General features: G+C 40.0%; 1 protein-coding gene across 2 annotated transcripts; it reads right to left on the reverse strand.

Annotated features, from left to right (window-relative positions):
- Positions 1–1,615: 1,615 nt before the first annotated feature.
- Positions 1,616–22,533, reverse strand: ZNF711 (zinc finger protein 711). Of its 2 annotated transcripts, none has more exons than XM_039331788.1 (10): positions 21,694–22,533; positions 17,063–17,164; positions 15,554–16,084; positions 10,216–10,374; positions 9,568–9,714; positions 8,107–8,244; positions 6,585–6,632; positions 5,981–6,124; positions 3,370–4,646; positions 1,616–3,233 (listed from the first exon to the last, which is right to left on the reverse strand). In XM_039331788.1, the coding sequence occupies exons 2-9, from the start codon at positions 17,145–17,147 to the stop codon at positions 3,469–3,471; spliced, it is 2,430 nt and encodes an 809-aa protein (XP_039187722.1). In that variant the 5' UTR covers positions 17,148–17,164; positions 21,694–22,533; the 3' UTR covers positions 1,616–3,233; positions 3,370–3,468. The 2 variants fall into 2 exon arrangements, with proteins under 2 accessions (XP_039187722.1, XP_039187716.1); XM_039331782.1 differs by having other exon boundaries at positions 1,616–3,229; positions 3,366–4,646.
- Between the last annotated feature and the right edge of the window lie 1,084 nt (positions 22,534–23,617).

The following is a 23,617-nucleotide window of genomic DNA, read 5'->3' on the forward strand; positions in this document are numbered from 1 at the left end:
AAATACATTTCTAAGCTTGATGGTTTAGATCTCATGTTTCTTTAGACTGCTGCTACGTAAATAAAACTGGACATTAACTGTTCATCTTATGCACACAGGTGTCCTTGTAGAATTCGTGGCCTTGTAAATTTCCAAAGTAAGTATATAAGCTAGTAGAATAGCCTGTTTTTTTAAAAAAAAGCACAAACCTGGGGAGCATCATTTTCCATTTAAAACATGACATGCTTTTAGAGGTGTGATTTCAATTTCTCATTGACTCTTTAACTTTTTAGCTGTTTTTAAATGTTGTAATTAGAGCTACACAACCTCGCACATATAAATTTTGATGGCCCTTTTTGAAGATCTACAGTCCACATTTCGTAGCTGAGCTATACAAATCATTTATAAGAGCCTAAGTGTTAATGTTTTGGTCAAATGTATGTGACAAGCCGCACAATTCTTGGTAATGCATCCTGTGAACTAACAGCAATTTAATAAACCAGATTTACTTTCAAGACAGTCTCTTTCCTCAGTGTGTGTGTGTGGTTTGTGTGTGGAGTGGGTGCTTGTGTGTGTGCATAATAAACATGGGAGGGGAAATCAAGTCATTCGGGAATTTCCAGACTGCGAAGAGTGCTGAAAAAACCATAAATTTTACAAATCCCAAAGCATATTTTAGGTTATCTATCATGCTTAAGTGACAATGTAAACTTGAACTGCCAAATCAGTTTAAATCAAATGTCCTTTTAAGTTTTGTGACAAAATCAATGTTTCCCAATTTTGCACGTGATCTGCCAAATGGGCCTCATGATTAGAATATTTGGCATTCTGCATCCCACCCTCCACTCCAGCGCTAGAAGAAGCCATGCAAGATTTAATGCTACCATCTCACATGAATCAAATCTGTTAAAATGCAACCTTGAAATGGGCTTCTCTTATCAAACAAGTCCTATAAGAGAGATGTTGAAAAATCGCCTTTATTGTTAGGTCAGAACAGGGACAGTTCTTGACTTACAGTTAGTGACCTTTAAAGTTACAACGGCACTGAAAAAAGTGACTTAACTGTTTTTCACACTTATGACTGAAATTCAGATGTTTGGCAACGGATTCATATTTATGACGGTTGCAGTGTCCTGGGGTTATGTGATTTTTTGCAACCTTCTGACAAAGTCAGTGGGGAAGCCAGACTCACTTAACATTTGTGTTACTAACTTAACAGTTGCAATAATTCACTTAACAACAGTGGCAAGAAAAGTCGTAAAAAGGAGCAAAAACCACTTAACAAATGTTTCATTTAGCATTGTAATGTTTGGGCTCAATTGTGGTACGAAGTCAAGGACTTCCTGTATAGCAACACACTGAACTTTAAAATACACGTCAAATGCTTGGATTTTTTTCGACTAGACCTTTGTACTGGTGTTTTTTAGTCATTTTAAAATAAATATCACTGTTGCAACTTTTCTAAATTACAGCAGATGTAAGAAATAATTGTTTCACGATACTGAAATTAAATGAACTTTTTGCATTGGGAAGAAAATCGAAGACAGTGTAATAATCACAGCAATAAATTTAAGTACATAAATTAGGAAGGTATGTCACTTGATTGGCAGCAGAAAGGAATATAAAGGTTCTTGAGTTTGGAGTGCAAGAGATGCATTTTATTGTATGCTCATTACAATGAGTAACACATTTTAAAATAATAATCCCACATAACAGTGACAATCTTATTTTACAGCGTGTACATCATTTTTACAGCCACATAAAACACAAGTAGTTTCCTATGGTTTCCCAAAGTTAACTTTCCGAAGGTTGGAAATATATATATATATATATAAAAATTATTCTCAAGGAACTGATTCTCATCTGGTGCAAAAACTAAGTATGAACATTATCTGAAACACAAAACCACAATATAGTAGCATGAATGAATTAAAGTTACAAGTTATCATGTGAACAGCTGTGTGCAAACATGAAGCAACTTAAAATGTAAGGTTGTTTTTTTTTTAAGAAAAATGACACATGTATAACATTTATGAAGGTTTTTTTTAAAATTATTAAATAGCCCTAGACCAGCTTGTTATATTAAGCGGCGTTTTTTGCAGCATGCTAACACAAAGCATTGTTTAAAGGGATGCGTATTTCAAATGTATACACTGTAAACTGAAAATCCATGTCTGCCCCCTTGTGGCAGTTTACTGTTCGGGTTAAATACTGCATACATAATTTCCATACAGATTGAGAATGCAAGTTTATAGTATGGTATATGTTTTGTATGAATTCTTTAAAAGGTGCAATTTTTCTTTCTATACGGATTTTTTTTTTAAAAAAAATAAAAGATTAATGGCAAGTCAGGGCCATGGATCCTGACTTGCCAGAAACACTGCTTTTGAAAGATTCTCTAGGATTTTCCAACGGCTGGCGTCTTTCTATACCTTGATATTCTCTCTCGTAAGGACAGTTGTGAAGTTACAAGGGGAAAAAAAACAAAACAGTGCCCCATAACTGCATCTATCATTTTTTTTCTTCTTCTTTTTTTTTTAAAAAATATCGATCAAAAGTTACTTGTCATCGTGAATATGTGCCGTATTAAACATTCAACTTGTAGTTTCAGATAAAAAGGGAAATTATGTACATACATGTCTCGGTCCCCTAGCACCAAACTTTTGATCTCGGAAAACATAATGCTGTATTTTCAACACGGTATCCTGTAGTAAAAAATAGGTTAGCAGCTCTGAAAGGAAACTTTGGAAATTGCTCATTCAACACAGGGAGAAAAAAACGAGGTTTACGGATGAAATGTCATGTTTGCTTTAAAATGGGGCGGGGGGGAAGGACAGATCTTAAAATTCGATCCGTTTCTTGAATACTATGTCCCAGCACAATTTTCTTTAAAAAAAAAAAAATGTAAGGACTATGTGACTTCTACCTAGCTTCACTATTCGAAAACTGCATGTGGTATATTCATTCTAGCCAAAACACATTGAAAGAACTTCTGTTCTGGTTTTCCGTAAGGTGACCAGTGGCGTTATTGACATAAAGAGCTATGGGAATGGACTTAATATTTAGCTTAATAACGTGTAACGCTTTATTATAACAGAAGACATTCAAGGTCTCTTTCTGCAGCTTCTCAAACATTCACCTCTCCGCGTTTAGAGTGCTCGTTAGGTTCCTATAAGCAACAATCGTAGGGCTATGAGATACCCAGTCAATCCTAACACTTCACTTTAAGACTCTTTAATATAGGGGTCTTCAAACCTGGCCCTTTTAGGACTTGGGGACTTCCAACTCCCAGAATTCCTCAGCCAGCCATGCTGGCTGAGGAATTCTGGGAGTTGGAAGTCTCCAAGTCCTAAAAGGGCCAGGTTCGAAGACCCCCTGCTTTAATACAAAGAATGCAAAGTTATGATTTAAGATCAAGCTTTGAAACCAGGAGAAACAGTTCATGAGAGTTTCCTTCCCCTAACACGGGGTCTTCCGCGGCGCCCAGAACTACATGAGGGCCTCTTTGTGATGCCTCATGATATGTTGGTTCTTCTCCGAAGGCCTTCGGAAGCCCTTTTTACAATACTCGCACCTGTGAGGGTAGTCTTTCGTGTGGATGGATATGACGTGCCTCTTGAAGCCCGAGGCGTCTGTCGTGCTGTATTCGCAATACTGACACTGGTAGACTTTCCTCCCGCTGTGGGTCTTCATGTGCTTCTTCAGTTCCAGCTGCTGCCGGAATCCCCTCTTGCACCGTTTGCACTTAAAAGGCAGGTCCTTGGTGTGAACGGAGAGGATGTGCCCGCTGAGTACAAACGGATCGGAAGTCTTAAAGTCGCAGTGCCGACACTGGTGGATCTTCTTCCCTTTGTGGGTCTCGCTGTGCTTCTTGAGCTCCGAGGGACGGTGGAAGCCTTTCTCGCAGACCTCGCACTTGTGAGGGAAATCTTTCGTGTGAACGGAGATGATGTGCCGCTTGAGGTCACTGGAGTTGGTGCTCTTGTGGTCGCAGTGCGGGCACTGGTGAGTCTTGTGGCCCTGAAAGAGTTCGGTGTGCTGCTGCAGCTCCTTCTCGTCGGGGAAGGCCTGCGGGCAGTGTTCGCATTTGAAGGGCAGGTCAGTCCCGTGCTTGGTTTTGATGTGCGTCTTCAGGTTGGACTGATCCGCGCAGCGGAAGACGCAATGCTGGCATTGGTAAGGCTTCTCCCCCGTGTGGGTCCTCATGTGTTTTTTCAGCTCCGAAGGGTGGCGGAAGCCTTTCCCGCACTCGACACAAACGTGGGGGAAGTTCTTGCTGTGAACGGCGAGCAGGTGCCTGTTCAGCAGGCCTTGCTCCGCGCTTTCGTAGTCACAATATTTGCACTTGTGCACTTTCGGTTCTTTATCCCGTAAGATGAGTTTGTTGGAACTCAACGGGCTGGCTTCTCGGTAGCGCCTGGTGTACTCGGTGAATTCGTGCACCTTGTCACCTTTGTTGATCAGCTTATGGCTTTCCAGGTGATTGTGAAAGCTGACTTTTTTGTTCGTTGTGAAGTCACAGTCAGTGCACTGGTACTTCTTCTTAATCATGTGATCTGGGTGGTTCTTCATATGCCTTTTCAAGAATCCCCTGGACTTAAATTTCTTCCCACATATGTGACACGGGTAGACGGTTAAGGGCTGTCCGTCAGGACCTATTATAACAGCTGGGTCAAATAAACAGAAAGAATTATGGCATGAATTACGCAACAGTTATTCTGAAGCTATACAGAATGCAATATCAACATGAAAGAAAGCAAATCTTTCAACAGCTAACAATGCAAACCAACACACTACTCTAAACTACTCAGAGGTAAATATGCTGTAGAGTTAAATGAGACTTTACTTCCAGGAAAAATATGTATTAGACTGCAAAAAGTGATGATCAAAATCCTTATTAAAACTGACGATACTCTTAAGAGTAAAGTCACTTTTTAAATTATAGTTCTATATAGCTATACATATTGCGAATGTACCTAGGAACCCATTCCACTAAACAATTCAGCATATTCCCAGTTCTAAACCTCTGTCTAAGGCAGGGGTAGGCAACCTCGGCTCTTTTAGGATTCATGGACTTCAACTCCCAGAATTCCTGAGTCAACATAGCTGACTCAGGAATTCTGGGAGTTGAAGTTCATGAGTCCTAAAAGAGCCGAGGTTGCCTACCCCTGGTCTAAAGCAATCCATAGTTTATATTACAGAACAAACTTTTAAAAAGCAAAATTTAAAGAATCAAGATCTATTAATATTTCAAATCAGTAATTAATTTTCAAGTTTTCCCAAAACATATTAATTTATCTATCTTCTTTAATCAAGTTCATTTTCTACAACCAAATGGTTATTTTACACTCGTTTCCAATTCTACAATGGACACATTGTATTTACATACACATACACACACACAAACACAAACACACACACATACACAAATCTGACATACAAAATTGTTAACTCAATTGGGGATCTCCACAAAGGAGACTTTGCATGTATAAAACAGGAAAAGACAAATGAATTGCCTCTTTGTCACTTCCAAAAACTTTCTCCTATTTTAACTTATCAGGCTTCTAGCAGCTGTTACAGGCTTGCCAAGTGAAAAAGTATTATATGGAAATCACCTCTGACTTAAATTCAAAGACCATTTTGAAACAACGCTTTTGTCTGGCCAATAAAATTGATAAAGATTGTATCCTTTCAAGTCGAGGGGAAAAACATGAAAGAGAAAAACCTGGCCTGTAATCAAAGCACACATGTTAATTAATAGGTTATATCCTCAAAGAGATGGATAGGAGAGTCTCACAGTGTGAAAACTTGCTTTTACCCAAAGCAATTTGTGGTAGGTTACACCAAATAATTTCAAAACTTGCTGGGAAGAAGATAATAGGAAGCAATAAAGAGACTGTACAAAAAGTACTCATTTTTTTTAAAAAAAAAACAGATAGAAGTTAGCTATCTTAAAAGCTACATTTAATTGGATAACAACTTTATAGAAAGTTTGTTTCACCTGTTTGCCATTGGCGTGCTTCGCCTCTTCTCCTTTTCTTGGTCTTCTGCTTAAGCAATCTGTTCGTATTGATGCTATCACAGATTTGGAGATACTGAGTTGTGTTACCATTCTTGTTTTCTAATCTTGCATCTAAGTTTGTTCCTGCAATGAAATTGATAACATCAGTATATTGCAAACGAGAGCTTTAGAATACCTGATTTACAAAACTAAAGCTGAATGCATTTATAGAGCCTCTGATGTGTGAAAGGGTTCTATTTTATGATGCTAGAACCCCAGAATCACTTCAAACTTCTCTTTAGTGCATCACATAGAAAGCAATAGTTTATTACTGTTTATATTTGCATTGTGTTTCAGAGTTTTCTCCGATGAAGGAAAATAAGTAGTTATTCCTTGTTCTCATATTTTATTACCCGATATAGTGGCACCCATGGTTGCAACTCATTGGTTGCTACATTCAAGTAACATCTCTATGTATTAATATTCTTTTTCCCCTTTTCGAATTTAATTATGAATTATTCTAAAAAACACAGACTGCTCTTTGCTATATCGCAGAGGGAGCAATATTTACAGTAAGCATGGAACAATTTTTTCATCTTCTCACCTGGTGCTTGACAGTCTTCATATTTCCTAGGAAGTCTTCTATCATCCCCTAGAGAAATAAGCAGTTTAGTGATTTAATTCAGAAACAGAAGATATGTGCAACATCTATCGTTTTGGGAACAGAACATTAGAAAGAACTTCATTATATTATGTTTCTCTTCTGGAGCATGTTCCCCCAGCTAATGTTTGGGGAGGGGGAACCAGAAGCCATTCCTGGTGCTCTGGATGGAGGCCAACCCCCCAAATTGGGCCTGCTTTAATGAGAACACCATCAGCCCCTCCAGTTCAGAAGACTGTCCTTGCAATGGTTGATTGGATCTCTTTGATCCAGAAGAAAAATAATAGGTTTTGCACACAGCCAACAATTAGTTTGTGCACTGCTACTGTAAAATAAGAGAAAAGGATGAGTACTTAATTGCCAAAACTTTCTTTGTAAGGATTCCAAAGAGTGCCGAGCAAAATCAAAACGTAATCATATATCTTATAGATAATAACAAGGTTGCTGTCTGTTGCTTCCAAGAAAAAAATTACAAATACACTTTGGTGTCCAAGAGCCCATTTTTATGCTATGAATATAATTATATTGGGCAGACGAAACAGCAACAATCGGCCTTCAGATATTCTATTTATACTATCATGAAAAATACTTGTTATGTAAATAGAAGTCAGTGCATGAACTAAACAAACCTGCCTAGCAACCACCAGCCTCTCTTTCGTAAAGAGTGTATACACAGGTACACACACACAAACACACAACCAGTATCATGGACTCTGACAGGGCTCCCAGGATAGCTGACAATACTGTTTGATTGTTTAATAGGCAACATTCTGCATTCCAAACCTCTTTACTTTACTTACTAATCAAGGAGAGAAGCAACCTAGAACTAAGGAGAAACTTCCTGACAGTTAGAACAATTAACCAATGGAACAACCTGCCTCCAGAAGCAGTGAATACTCCAATACTGGAAGTTTTTAAGAAGAGACTGGACAGCCATTTGTCTGAAATGGTATAAGGTTTCCTGCCTGAGCAGGGGGTTGGACTAGATGACCTCCAAGGTTTCTCCCAACTTTACTACTACTACTACTACTACTACTACTACTACTACTACTACTACTACTACTACTACTACTACTACTTATATAACCCTGTAATTGTAGCAGATAAGGTCAATTGCTTTTATTATCTGACCTGAAAAGAGAAAAAAAGGAAATCCCACTATTCAAGAGAAATAGGGGAATTAATCGCTTTCTGAAGTTATATTTAGAAAATGTAAATATGCATAACAAAATGTGTAGTTTGAACAAAATCAGAGGGTCTTATTTTTTAACACTAAGTAGTAAACCGGAAGATGTCATTTCAGAAATCTTCTCAGTCACCAAAGATCAAGTTTGACTTGAAGGAGACTTGACTTCAGGTAGAAAGAGATGGGGGGGGGGAAACTTTCCATGACACGAGCAAGTCTATAGAAGTAGTAACTGCAGTGAGGAGAAGGGACTGAGTTAAAAAAGAAGTAGCTTCTTACCATAAGCAGCAGCCCAGGCAACTGGAACAAAAGTTTTATTCACACCAGAGTCTTCAAGCTGTGCATCGGGAAGTGAGGAGGCTTCCTCTTCTCCAACAATTACCTCCATGTAAACTTCATCTGCTATTTCAGCACAGCCTAGAATTGATGTGAAAGGAAGCTAAATTAATTATTCTATTTATGTAACTAATTTATCCTTGCTCAATTAACATCCACTAAACCCACTATCTGGATTTGTATGGAATAGATCAGAATACAAAATTGTTCTGAATCAACTTCTTCTCTATTATTAAGGCTTCTGCTGTACGCATATGAACTTTAAGAGGGGGGGGGAAACCCCCACCAAAAATACTTTTAAACAAATCTGCTTAAAATTACACTGTGCTTTTATATTGCAGAGAAGTTAAGCATAATTCCTAAGTAGAAAAGCACCTTAATAAAGCGATTTTTCATTCACTCACAATCATATAATTAGTTAAATTATGCATTTCAAAAATATTATTTTTATAGCACTTAATATATTCAAAGCAGTTCATTATAATAATAATAATAATAGTAGTAAAGTTGGAAGGGACCTTGGAGGTCATCTAGTCCAACCCCCTGCTCGGGCAGGAAACCCTACACCATTTCGGACAAATGGCTGTCCAGTCTCTTCTTAAAAACTTCCAGTGTTGGAGCATTTACTGCTTCTGGAGGCAGGTTGTTCCACTGATTAATTGTTCTCACTGTCAGGAAGTTTCTCCTTAGTTCTAGGTTGCTTCTCTCCTTGATTAGTTTCCACCCGTTATTATCTAATCTACATCTTCAATACTGTAATGTAAGCCAATAATTCGGCTATTGGCTAGCTTATCTATTTAGTAAGTACATGGCTAAAATAAAATCTGTAATGGAAACAATAATAAGGTTTAGATATTTAATTTTAAAAATGGGTGGTAATTTTTAAAGGAAATGAAAGTTATTATTATTATTATTATATGCAAACTCTTGTCACTAATTATTGATATTTAGACATTAACATAGCTTTATATAAATTAGAAAAGCAAAATGAAAACAGTGAATATAGACAACTGGGGAAGCATTCATAAAAGTATTATCACTGGGTACATGTGGAACTACATACTTATCTTTAGACATTTTGCAAAATGTATCTGGCATTGTCACAGTTTTGTGTAAATATCAAGAAATATATTATGTTTTGCCATTCACATATGCAAAGCAGATCAAAGTCAGCAATGAGGCGACATAATGTTAGACCACAATTTTGCCAAAATGGCTTTTGCAATTGCTTGGATTAAAGCTTGTGTACATAACTCTTTCTACAATGCAAAATTTGTGACCTGGGTAATTACAGAGATGGGACTTGCATACTTGTTAATCTTCTGTAACTTAGAACAATCATTTAGTAAGAGATTCTTCTAGAAATTACAAACTTAACGATACAAAAAAAAAAGTTGTCCTTACTAATATCTTCATCCTCTTGGGAAGAATCCTTAACAGCCATATAAACCATCTTCTCTCGCTGAACTCTGCCAACACTGCCTTGCTCTAGAACTCCAGCTACAGAGTGTCCATTATGAAAGTCACTCTCTGTTACAATCTCTGTTCCCCCTTGAACAGAAAAAATAATATCCACATGGTAGAATTTAACAGGAAGAGTAAACGTTTGCTATTTTTCTTCTGTGCTTGGGGTATAACAGAAGTCAACCCAGTTTTAGGGACAACAGATAATACAACAGGATGGCCTTAATCTGTAAGCAGTACGACAAATTTAAACACACGACAGGAAGAATAAATAAAGATAGCCATTCAAGGCTTGGGAAGACTGTAAGACTCTAGAATAGGGGTCTTCCAATTTGGCCCTTTTATGACTTGTGGACTACAGCTCCCAGCATGCCTGGTTAAGGAATTCTGGGAGTTGAAGTCCACAAGTCATAAAAGGGCCAAGTTTGAAGACCCCTGATTTAGTGTCTGCCTACTTTAAACTGGTTTGATGGAAACTTTAATTAAACTGGAATCATTACAAAGAAAGATTTAGTTTATGAAAATTGGCAGACAGATTTTATTTAATATTTATGGACTGATTCATAAACCTAAGTTTAAGATACATACCTATTTCAACATCATCCTCAGCTTCAGCTTTAAATATGTAAACTTTAATAACTTCAGAACCAAATCCATCATCTTTAGACACGTCACCATGTGCAACCTCAGTGCTGATTTTTAAGGGGGTGTTTCCAATGTGGTCTAATTTTTCCCCAACATCATCCACTAAAAAATTAAAAAACAAATGAGAACTGCAGTTAAGTTTGAAGTAGAATATGAAGCAAAACAATATGTTCTGAGAATCTTAGCTCACTTATGCAAATACCATCTTGGCTGCATTAGATGCTGGCATGCACACCAATCTCTCTGTACTTGTTTAATTTCTGAAGATTGTGTATGGTATAAATATATCCACTGTAATTTGGTAATATATTACTTTAGTAAATCAAAATAATTAATTTCACTATCAGAAAGAATCAGCAAGTATGCTATAGAAATATATCATTAATATCATGTCTGATTGAGCAATTAAATAAGGCAAAGGTATTTTGCATTTAATTGGCCTTTTTTACATTTTAGAACACATACAAGGTGAGGAATACCCATATTATCATTTTTGTGTTTTTTTTTTAAAAAAAGGAAATTCATCTTGGTTTGATCTTTGAAAGACTTTCAAAATTTCCAACAAAGTGTTAGCATTTATTCAGACAGACATTCATTCCTTCCTTTTGTAGAAGGTACTCTCTACAAGATGAAATTATGACTGATGTAGAATAGTGAAACTGTGAGTGAATGACAGGTATATTTTTATGGGGGTGGGGTGGGCAAGGGGGGGGGGGAATCAGAAAGCAATTATTTACCCAATCTCTTCAACATTTCTTGCTTGCATGAAAATCCTTTCCTTAATCAGAGTTTGGTTTGTACCACACTAATTTTAATTTATGGACAGAGATTTTTGGAGTTCTTTCTCCATCAAAGCTTGCTAATCAATTCCCAATAGGGTCTCTTGTTTCAAAATGATCCAGAAATAAAACTGAAGGTACCGAAGTAAACTGTTGGGGGGGGGGAGAATAGGTTGATATTGGAGAATAGAAGCATGCACTGGGCCTGCTCTTCACTGGTGGACTATATTAGACTGTTCCATGATCACAGTCAACAGCAGAGTTTCTTTTTAGCACTATTAACCGTATCACAAGACACCCCCCCCCCGAGTTATCTTAAGCAAATTTAGTATAATTTACTTTGCTGGAAGCTGGAAAGGAATTGTTTAAGGTTGCACTTCCTGGCGATAGTCAGCTAGATGCTCAGCTGCTTCTCAGATGTTAGTTCTTTCATGGAAGCAAGCAAAAATCAAATACAATTTCTTGCTTTTATACAAATTTTACACAAATGTTAACAGTGCATCTTTGCTTTATGTGTGCCCATATTGCCTGTGCTAGATGTCATTTAATGATACCTGCTAAAACTGCTGCAGTTTTGGGTGTCACTGATGAACTTGTGTTTCAGAAGGCTGTGAACTGGTCAGAACAAGGCTGGAGCTACTGAAAACAGAACTAAATAGAAATAAAAAAGCTAATCACTTAACTTTTTAAAAAGATTTTTTTATCAGTATCGCTATTGTTAACCATTACAAAACTAAGCTTATATGACTGAACTCAGTGTTGCTGGTGTTTATTAATGAATTTTAGGGGAAAAAAGCAAATAAAATTCAAGCCCATGCAACCTATGTATTTGAATTTATAAAAGGTTATCTCACAGAGGCCAACAAATCTTCCTTCCTTCCTTTCTTCCCATCGGTTTGCAGATAGACAACATTAAGAACACAAATAGGTTGCATGCTGAGATTGTAGGGAGATGCTGGACTGGTAGATTTATATATAGATAACAAACCTGTTATTTTAATAGAAGAGCTAATTGACAAGTAGGAGCAGTGATCGCTTTTGGGATGTGTCGGTATATGCAGACAGATGTAAGGGTTTATATTGCTAGCACAGAGCAGATTATATATATAAGAGTGGGAGATAGACATCACAAAGTTTTAAGCAGTTCTTTCTGAACTGCCCATTTAAACATATTTAAGAATGGATTGCTACAAAACACTCTTTTTTATGGAGTAACTTCTTGCCTTTGAAATGTTACATTTTTATTTATTTTCCTTTAAAGATTAGAGTGCAGAGAAACACTTAGAAATTTGCAACAATTCTATGCAACATTAAATAGAAATGTGCAAATGCTGCTGGCCTAATAAAAAGGATTCCAGACCAAACAGTGAAGCATTTACTAGATTCATGAAGATGTAGTAAAAAAAAAAATACGAAAGAGAAATAATATACATAAACCTATGAAGGTAATGGAAGTGATTTGTCTATTGTATTGTGGTAGTTTCCTTCTTCCAAGGTTTCAAGCTGGTTTTTTAATATTTGAATAATAAAAAATGAATTGTACAAATTCATTCATAATCACTGTTTAATTCCATTCATAAAAATAACAGAGAACAAGGTTTTTTTTAAGATTTGTAAGATATACCAATGACTGTAAAAACACTAAAATAAAGTCCTCGGAGTCTTTTATTTACCATATTAATTAAACTGAAAAGAATCGGAAAAATTAACATTGCAACTCTATCTGAATTCTCACTTGCAATTATTTTGACAAGTTAAGATCCATACACTAATTATAAACCTTAGTTTCAAATGCTGGCTTATTAGAATGAATAATCCTTAGGTTAATAAAGACCCTAACAATTTCCAACCAAAATAAAAACTGCAGCTATAACATACATTAGTATAAACTGCAGTACGTAATACATGAATAAAATCTTACCTCCTAAAATACATTTTTCCAAAACTTATTGGTTAAATATCATTAATGTCATGCCCAAACGGCAGCAGAAAAAATATTGCAATGGGTAATATTAACATTTCAAATTTTCAGGTGCGCCTTGCACTGAACAATACTTGCTACATAATTTTTTTTAACATTGAAAGGTCTCAATACAACAGGAACGTAACGCTGGAATGTTGGAAAAATATATTGGAATATATGGTATAGTACTGGGGGAAAAGCTGCAAATAAAAATGATTACAAATCATTAGAAACATATTGCATGTGTCAATATTGTTTTAGCAAATGAATACTGTAATGCACTCTATCTTTAAGCTCTAGCTCGGTATCTATTAAATGTTAACTACATATTCTATTTTTATTTATTCCTTATTAACATTTATGCACCATTTATTCAAGGGACTCCAGAATTTAAATGCATGCAAGCTAGACTGCTGCACCCACAACTCATACATCAATGCATTTTCCCACCTTGATTTAACAAAACTTTCTATTAAAGAAAAAACAAAAGGCAATTTAGACTTCAACATAATAATTGTGAACCTATAGGACAAGTCAAAAAAATTATTTAACTCCACATTCATTCTTACCAAAGATTTCAAATTATAATTCCAGAATATTATTTTCTGATCACACATAAACCTGAACAAAAAGGGAAAAAATACCCAATTATTTCCTTAGATTATTAATGTTCTATTATTATGGTTACCAAGGCAATTGAAAGGAATAATTTTCTGCAGAGATAGGAAGGGATATCCATTGACAAAGAATAATTATAAGGAAGTCTTAACCACCTCTAACTTACCTTTCTTAGCTGTTTCCAGGTATGAGATGTTCAGATTCACTGTGGATTGCCAGCTCCCAATTCATGTGATGTCTCAGCATGCACAATGCTGGTGCTATCACACCCACCATAAAACCATGAGATACATGCCAAAATTTACAGCTGTGCAATTTTTTTTTTAAAAAAATCTGACTTTCCTAACTGTTTTCTCAGAAGGGAAGAGAATAGGATTTTACTTATAGTTGTAGCAGACTGTGCAATGCTGTATTGCAGGGGTGAATAACTTTTGGCCAACGTGTCAAATGTAGTCCAACCGTTCATTTTATGGCCCATTTCTGAGCTGAGTGTATGTGGCCATAAGCCGCATTGTGGCTCTGTGCCCTGGACTGGTAGCAAAATACTCCACCACCTTGCCCGACTAACATGATTGAAGGCAGTGGGATCCAATTGGGTGCATGCAAGAGGGGAAATGGCTGATTGCCAAGGAAACGTTGCCCACCCCTGCTATACTGTACTATAACAGATTCTTAAAAGGAGGGGGCAGTGGAATATTACCTTATCCCTAAAGGACAGCTCCAGGGTGGCTCTGGGTATAGGATCACCAGCATGTGCATGCAGTATCATCCTATGGCTCAAAAGCTAGCAATCCATTGTGGGTGTCTGAACATCACAAACCTGAAAAACAAAAAAACAAAGGAGGTCGTTTTATGTTTTGTGTGACTTTCCCACCCCCCCCCAAACACTAAATCTCTATTTTTCATGAATTCTTGCCATGGGTCACTATAAATGCTAGCTCATAAAACTGTGAAATGGCAGCGCTGGGAAGGATGAGTTTGGAAAATGTAGTCTTTTAAACACGGACCTTCCTTTTCAAATAGGTTGGTTTTATTTGGAAAACTATTTTGTTTCCTTCAAAACCAACCAGATTGGGTCAGGATGCGATTGTACAGAACTTTCACTGTTTCATGGGTGTGAAGAATGTTATGTCCTTACCATGAACTCTTTTGACTGAAGTTACAAAGACATCTTCATCAGTGTGACAAATTAACTATTTACAACACTTCACTTTTGGGGAGAAAAGTAATTTCTATGAAAAATGCAAAATAGCTATTTCTATAAAATACTAAACAATTAAATATGTATTGTTGATAGACTGCACTTAAGCAGAAATATTTTGTGGAATGTCCCTCGAATTTGTCACAATTTTCATTCTTTAATACAGAAATACTTCCGTTTGTAGATCATGTTTAACCTTAAAATGGTTAAGCAATCATACAGAAATAAATTCCATGTTGATTTTAACCATGGTAAAGAGATTTGATGGACCTTTTCTCATCTTTCTTCCCTTTTGGCCTCTATAACCCTCTTCTTCCCATTTTAGCATGAAACATATTTAGCTATTTTAATGTCAACCGCAGTTACTTTTATTGCCAACTTTCAACCATACTTTCTGTTGTTGTAATACTACAAGCTTAACCTACTTGTAAACCAGAGTTAAGGACTGAAAAAGAGAAATTCAAGTCAAAGCTGATACAAACTCTCAGTCGGACAAGCTACACCCATTTTTCTCAGCTGAGGCAATGTCTGCAAGCTTACAAGTTTTAAAGCCTAAATGTTTTCAATTTCCTTCACTAGGTAGTTTCTGTTAACTTATTTACAATGTCGCCCTTAATTATGAAATAGCCAGACACAGTACTTCTCCACAATTATATCTCTCACTGCTAAGTCACTTCTAGTCTGAGTAGATAATGTTATATATACCTTTACTTCACTTACAAGATATCATTAAATAGTCTTCAGATGTGCTCTTGCTATCGTCGTCATCCTCAGTCTTGATGGTAACGGTGGATCCAGGAACAGTGCCGGCAGCTTGAATCACAGTTTCGGTATCTGAATTTGTCACAAGAACTTCTTCGGATACCATTGTGGGGGAATCAGGTCCCGATACCGAATCTTGTACCACGTGTTCCAAGTGTCCATCAGGACCAGTAACAAGATCAGCCACAAAAACTTGATCAGGCACTCTAACAGTTTCGGTGATTAAATCGGAAGTTAAAACGTGATCACTGGTATCTAATGCTTCTTCAATAGCAACGTCAGCTTCCAATACAGATTCAGGAACAATCACTCCTTCGGTCACAACGTCCGTTTCGGTTATGATATCAGGTCCTTGGACAACTTCAGCTGCCAAGCCATGATCAAGGGTGATCCCATCATCTGTGACAACATCTGAAACCAGCACAGCTTCAGGGACTGACACCACAATGTGATCTCCATCAATATGAGCGGTACCAGCCATTCCAGCCACTATGAAACAACGAATGAGGAAGCATATTAACACTTGTTTTCAGGTTGAAAAATAATATATTCCTAAGGAGGTAATGAAATACCATACAGGTAATCCTCAACTTACAATAATGACTGTTTGAAGCTAAAGCAGCACTGAAAAAAGGGATTTATGATGGTTTGCAGCATCACCATGGTCAAATGATTTACATTTGGGTGCTTGACAAATGATTCATATTTATGACACTTGCAGTATCCCAGAGTCATGTGATCATGACGAATGAAGTCAATGGGGAAGTCAGATTCACTTGACAACCTTGTTATTAATTTAACAACTGCAGTGATTAACAAACGCGGCGAGAAAAGTTGTACAATGGGGCAAGACTCATTTAACAAATTTCTCACTTGGCAACATAAATTTTGGGCTCAATTGTGGTCATAAGTTGAGGACTACCTGTACACCTATCAGAAATGGTCCCCAGCCTTCCAGATATTTATCATCAACGTAATAACAGAATTCTACAGCTGGGATGGAAATATTACATAACTGTTGGGACTCAATGAGTCTACTAGGAAATACCAGGTCTGCAGGATAGACTGAAAATTTTAAATATTTGTGTTAGCTGTCTTCTAGTGCCAAGTGTATTCCAATTCACCTGATTTCAGAAATTAAATACAATGGTATTATTTAAAATAAGTATTTGGTCACCTTATTATCAAATTCAGAGGAAGGATTTCTTTAGTGGGCACTATACGCTCTCCACACCCAAAAGTGGTTTTCTTTGTAACTGACTGAAGCATGCAGCTAACCAGAGTGAGGCAATGGAGAGACAACAAGAAGTCAGCCCCATGAGCCTGTCCAAAAATAAACCAAATTCATATCCCCATACCAATTTTGGCACCCATGCTGCAGATTATTCATTTACAAATACAATGCTTCTGATAAGCAAATACTTTAGCTAGTAATAATTTTGCGTTTGAGTATAGTATGGTTTTTACCAAAATCCTGCATAATCATAGTGTGAGGCATTTTGGATTCCTGTGTCTGCAAACCAAGACTTCCACCACCTGGATCCATAATCATTGAGGCTCATTCACAAACTGAAAAGGGAATAATTATATAGAAATTACTCTTTGTATTACCACCACATGAAATGTCTTATTAAATTGTCTTGTTCTGTGCAAATGTAATGTAAACACATTGAAGGAATGGTATGTTCTCCATAGTTACCAAAAAGTCTAAATCAGAAGTGAAAATTAGCAGAACAATGAAAGGATATCACAGTAGATCCAGCTGCTATTTAAATTAAATTATTTGAAATTAGGCAATTTATTCAAGATATGTACTAATATGTCGTGAAATGATTTATAATTAAATCCTAAAAATAAAGGGGCTTATTTCCAGTTAAGCGAACATGAGATTGAAGCCTAGAGCAATTGACATTTCTGTACATGTTAAAAGATTCTTAGATAATAACTGTTATCCAAACTGAAAATTTAACCCCAAATTCTGTTTTTTTTTTCCCAGAACAGCCAACGATCTCTTTTTGATTACTGAGGCATACTGGCATATGTAGGAATTTACTTCCTGGGTCTCATGACTATTTGTCAGTGCCAAACTTGCTCTATATGTCTAGGTAAACAGGGTGGTACTAGATAACCCATGATTCACTGGGTCATCATTTCAGAGAAACTTCCTTACCTAAAGGAGGGTTACTGGTGGGTAAAAAAGCTGTGGGAGCAGGAGCTATTTCCAACTTCCTACTGGCTTCCCCATTGACTTCCGTTCTAGGAAGCTAACAGGAAATGTTGGAAGTGATGATCACATGACCATAGCTAATCACAACAGCATAGTGGCATGGTAGCCCTGAAGCAGCCACAACTTTGCCAAGTTTAATCCCACAGGAGTCATAGTTCCTGAATTTGAACAGATTCTGTAAATTAGCCCATTTGAGGCATGTTGACTCAAAAAATTGTTGCCCTATGATATACCATTTTGCCCAATTTACGATTACAAAATATCAAACATGAGTTTTCACAGTTTATAGATATATAAAGACAAGTTGTTATATAATTAAAATCCTTAAGATAAGTTCACAATATTCTTTTATAGCTGTGATCATCAAAAACCTGGTAAAATATACTAGCATGCTTCAATAAATTTCTAAGAAACAGTCTTGAAGAAAAAGTACAACACACATCTCACTACAATCACTTCAAGCTTTTCTTCATTAATTTCTATTCACCTTTATTATTTTTACAAATAATCAAGGCAGTGACCATATCCAACACACCTTCCTCTTCCTATTTTCCCACAACAACTCTGTGAGTTGATTTGGGCTGCAAGAGTTTCTGGCCCAAGGTCACCCAGCCAGCTTTCACGGCTAAGGCAGGACTAGAATGCACAATCTCCCAGTTTCTGGTGCCTTAAATATTAGTCCAGAGGTCTTCAAACTTGGCCCTTTTATGACTTGTGGACTTCAACTCCCAGAATTCCTCAGCCATCCTTTTTTTCTGAGAAAGCTCTGAAACTATGGGGGTAAATCAGGGGTCCTCAACCTTGGGAACTTTTTAAGACTTGTGGACTTCAACTCTCAGAATTCCTCAGCCAGCAAGTTGAAAGTCCACAAATCATAAAAGGGCCAAGTTTGAAGACCCCTGCATTAGACCAAATCTTATCCGAGATGTAAAACTTTGGTATATATACATGGTTTTACATAAACAGTTTTAAGCTGTAACATAAATACATCTGTTTATATTCTATCTTGCAGTACATACTAATTTCTTCCCAAATCTTCCAATGCATGTTTATGGTTAACTGCAAAACTGTGGACTGTTAGTTAAGTTATTCTAGGATAGCACAGCACAGCACTGCACCAAAAGGAATGAGATTTTGGAGGACTGGATTGTTTATCAGTTCAAAGCAAGAATTCTTGAAATGTTTTCTTTGGAACAAAAAATGCACGTGGATTTATTTTAGTCTAGATCTTGACTGAACATGCATACAAATTCAATCAGGAATATACATTTGCAAATAATATTCAGAGTCAAAATAGGCAAAATTTCTCCGTACAAGGTATTAAAATTTTATAATGGACATAATTTACTGAAAGGCGGGACAAGTATCTATAAAGTATATGGACTGCATAACTGGGTAAGACAGCATCCCCACAGTTAGAGCTCTGGATTTTCAAAAGGACTATTGCATCTGTGACTATTTTCTGACTCTTCTCATTGTAGAATCTTTAAAAATGGGGGTAACTAGATAAGGTTCCTCCCAATGGGCCACTAAGTCGGGTCTGATCATCATGGAATTGCCATAGAGGTCCTCTTTGCCCACTCTTGATAAACACCCTAAACCACTGCTCCAAATTTTTTTAACAAAGAAATAGTGTAAATACTCCAAAACACATCCTGAAAAATAAGTGGAACAATTTAGCCCAAGATACCCCTACCTGTCAATTAGGATTTATTCCCCTGGCTTGGAGGATCCCAAAGGTGCTTTTTCCAAAAGGCAAGCAGAGTTTCTTGGTTTCTTTTTTTTTTTTCCTTTGAAAAAATGTTCCGCTTCTCATCCAAGAAGCTTCTTCAGTTCTAACTGAAGAACTGGAATTAAAACCAAAGAAGCTTCTTGGATGAGAAGCGAAAGTTTTCAAGGGAGAAAGAGAAAAATCCCAAGAAAGTCCAGTTGCTTTTGGAAAAAGCACTTTTGGGATAACCATGACCTGGATGATGGAGAATCACCACAGTCATCCCCCCCCCCCCCCAGGGAAACTGGAGCCAAGGAACCAGCCTTCCTTGCAACTACCATCCTGACTCAATGCTTTGCCACTTCAAGCAGCTGCCTTCCTAGAGAAAAGAAGGACTAGGTGGGGACACAATAGCAGTATTCCAGCATTTGAGAGGTTGAGGGTCGAGTTATTTACCAAAGCAACTGAAGGAAGCAACAAGAAGCAACGGATGGCAACTAATCCAGGAGAGAAGCAACCTCGAACTAAGAAACTTTCCCAACAGTTAGAACAATCAACCAGTGGAACAACCTGCTCTCCAGTTGTGGATGCTCATGACTTATTTTGAAAAGAGACCGGACAGCCACTTGTCTCAAATTGTATAACCTCCCGCTTGAGCAGGGAGTGGGGGCTAGAACAGAGCCCCCCAACCTTTTGGGCACCAGGGACCGATTCCATGGAGAGAACCGGAGAGTGTGTGGTTTTGTGCGTTGTCTGCATCTTGCGGGTGGGGCTTTGCTTGTTTGTGTGGACCAGTTGCTGGTCCAGTACTGGTCCACGGGGGTTGGGGACACCTGGGCTAGAAGACCTCCAAAGGTCCCTTCCACTCTTATTTGATCGACTGCTTGAAGACAGACCAGACGAGGGATGCAGACGAAGCCTTAAGCCACGCAGGGCTATGTCCCCATCTAGGAAGAGACTGAAACAGCCAGCCAACTGCGGGGGGGAGAAGAAGCCCCCCCTCCCCAGGGGAAAAGGCGCATTGCAAGCCCGCAGTGGGAGAGACCAGACGTGCCGCTGCTCCGCAGAAGCTCCGATCCGTCTGGCTGCGATCTGTGCGGGAGGGGGGACAGGAGGGAGGAAACGGGCTGGGCTGGCGATACAAAGAGCATTCGGGACCGCGCGTGCGTCATGCGGCCCCCCTCCCTCCCCCCTTGCGCGCTCAAAGCGCGCTCTCTCTCTCTCTCACGCAGCCGGCGAGCGAGCGCGCGCAAGGCGGAGAGGGAGGGAGGGACGGAGGGCGGGAGAGGAAGAAGCGCGCGAGAGCCGTTGGGCGCGCGCCCCGCGCAGCCGCCGCCGCCGCCCCCCTCCTCCTCCTCTTCCCCTCGCTTCCAATCAGCGCCCGTCATGAGCAAACAAAAAAGCGGCGCTTTGCAGCCCGAGTCGGGCAAAAGGGGTGGGGTTGTACCCATCCTTCCCCGGGGCGGTGGTGGCGCGGCCGAGGGAGGAGGGCAAGGGAGCCAGGAAGGAAAGGAAGCGGCGCGCGGGGCCCGGAGCCAGACGGGCGCTCCCCGGGAAGCCGCGGCGGCGGCGGCGGCGCCGGCTCGACTCCCCTCCCGCTCCCAGGCGGCGGCGGCGCTGCGGGGAGGCTCGGGCGGGTTCCCCCCCCCGCCTGTCTGGGGGAGAGGGATGGGGGCGCAAAGGGGGGGGGAGATAGTTGGGGGGCGGCGCAAAAGGGGGGGTGAGGGGCTTTTCTGGAGCCGGGAGAGGCGGGGCGGCGGCGGCGGCAGTGGGGAAGGTGCCGGCGATGCTTGGGGGAGGGAATGGCTGCGGTCGGGGTCGGCCGCCATTTTAGGCGCCGCCATTTTCTGGCCCGCTCTGAAGCCGCGGCCGGCCAAGGCGGCGGCGGAGGCGCCCCTAACCCCTCCGGGGGCTGCCGGGGGCCCGAGCGACGCCCGGGCTGAGGTAAAAAGGAATCCGGCTTTGGAAGAAGAGAAAGGAGCCGGCCGCGAATGAGGCCCGGAGTAGGCCTCAGGTTGCGGCCTGCGCCGGGGCCTAAGCGGCCTGGCGCCCGTCCCTCCCGCTGCCGCCGCGCCTCTCCGTTTCTCTGAGGCGCTTCCTTCGCTGCCTCGCCCGGTTGCGACCGGCGGCTGGGTGCCCCCATTCCCCCCACCTCCTCACCTTCGCTGGGCGGGCTCGGGCCCGAGCGGGGGTGGAGGCCGGAGGACACTCGGCCGCCTCGGCTGCCAGTTTTCCGGGCCTGGCATTCGAGGTCCGCCAGGTCCGAGGCCTGCACCAATCACAGGCTCGGGCTAGGAAACGGCAGGCGGGCGGGAGCGCGCGCGGCCTTCTCCCTCGTCCGCGCGCGCTCCCTCTTCCCCCCCCTCCCTGTCCCCCCCTGCGCCGTCCTCGCGAACAGCCGCCGCCGACACACGTCACCCAGACGCTTTCTTTCCCCCCCTCCGTTTCCTTTGAGGGAGCATGCGCGCGGAGGCGAGTGAAGCTCGGCGGCGCCCTCATCTTTCCCTGAGTCGAAGGGAGGGGCGGGGGGCAGAAAGGAGAGCGGGCGAACAAAAGCCATCGCGGCGGGAGGAAAAGGAGCGGGAGGGCGACGCACGAGAAACAAAAAGAAGCGGGCGATTCTGCGGGTGTCGTCTCATGCCAAGACCATCCGCGGAGGCGGGAGGGGAGACTTCAGAAATGCGCAGAAAAAATTGTTGCAAAGCTTTCCCCCCCCTCTTTATTAATGGTTATTTTTTTATAAAGGAAGTCGCCAAGTCCAACTTTGAAATTAACCTTTTTTTTTTAATCTTCTCCTAACAAGCTCTGAGCTCTGTCGGATTTCTGTATTGTAGCAATGCAACATACAATAAAGGGCCCGTTTTGTTCTGAGCGTTAATGTTGTTTGTACTGAGCAACGCAAACGTAACGCGTTTGGCTCGGTTTCTTTTGCAAGCATAAAACTCACAACTGCCCTCAAAACGGCCGACATTCTAAACGGACCTTTAAAAAAGAAAGCTTCATCCATTAAGCCACAAATAGTTAAGGTTTACATTCTTCAGCTAAGTGCATTTGTAAGATGAAAGGGGACTGGGCCACATTTTCTAATATTCCCACCATTACATTTGAAGTCTCAGGGTAAGAAAAAAGCATTGTAGGAGCAAACAACAAGCTCCTTGCTCAGGAGTTTACTATTTACTCTTCTATTTACTTAAAATTCTTCGCTTATTTGTCTGTCTGCATTCCAAATTCATGAAGAGCAGGGAGCATCAAGAAGACTTGCAAGTTTTTGACACTGCTGCAAAAGAGCCGATCATCGTGAAAGGCATACTGGGTTTCTGAAACTTTTTGTTAAGCTCTTTGGCATTTTTAGACAATGGAGGAACTCCAAAGAGCTATTGTTTGTATGGGCCAGTGGCGGCGAACCTATGGCACGGGTGCCAGAGGCGGCACTCAGAGCCCTCTCTGTGGGCACACACACCATTGCCCCAGTCCTAGGCCTTCAGCTGGGTTTTATAAAACCTTTTTGCTTTAGGCCTCTGCCGCCGTGTACAAAAAAAAAAAAAAAAAAGGTTCAATCGGTCAAATTCAACTTCTTGCGGGGAAAAAAAAAAGATCTTGCAAAGTTGGAATTGATTGATTGAACTCTTTAGTCCCATCCAGTCTGCTGTTGCCACCACAGCCATGCCCACCCAATGGGCTACACGCACTCAATGGGCCACACCCAGCACCCGACAATGCATAAGTGGGTTTTGGGTTGCAGTTTGGGTACTCTGTCTCTAAAAGGTTCGCCATCACTGGTATGGGCTACATCAATATTTACCCTACCAAAAATGAAAACGATACTCCACAAAGCACAATTGAAGAGATTTTACTGTGGGAATGCAAAACAAAGTCCCTTTTAAGATTAGGATAGTTGGGTGCTGCCCCCAGGTCTGTATCTATTCATCTAGTGGTCATCCTTAGGATACAAGTTGAAATGTGGGACTGCAAAATGAATATTGGTATTGAAGTTATCATGCACCCCAACAACAACCTGAATGGAACTGCCAAAGACTAGTTTGAGGACTACAATTCTGAGGAGTAAAGAGTAAACAGACAAAAG

The sequence above is a fragment of the Crotalus tigris genome, unplaced genomic scaffold (assembly GCF_016545835.1).
Source record: "Crotalus tigris isolate CLP2741 ecotype Arizona unplaced genomic scaffold, ASM1654583v1 scf7180000017622.5263843, whole genome shotgun sequence".
In the NCBI taxonomy this organism is placed as follows: Eukaryota; Metazoa; Chordata; class Lepidosauria; order Squamata; family Viperidae; genus Crotalus; species Crotalus tigris.

Excerpts from the sequence above, each read along its gene's own strand:
- ZNF711 (XM_039331788.1), bottom strand. The coding sequence starts at position 17,147 with ATGATTATGGATCCAGGTGGTGGAAGTCTTGGTTTGCAGACACAGGAA. Across the intron at positions 6,633-8,106 it reads TGCCTGGGCTGCTGCTTATG|GGGATGATAGAAGACTTCCT; the intron begins GTAAGAAGCTAC and ends TTATTTCTCTAG. Across the intron at positions 4,647-5,980 it reads AGCACGCCAATGGCAAACAG|CTGTTATAATAGGTCCTGAC; the intron begins GTGAAACAAACT and ends TATTTGACCCAG.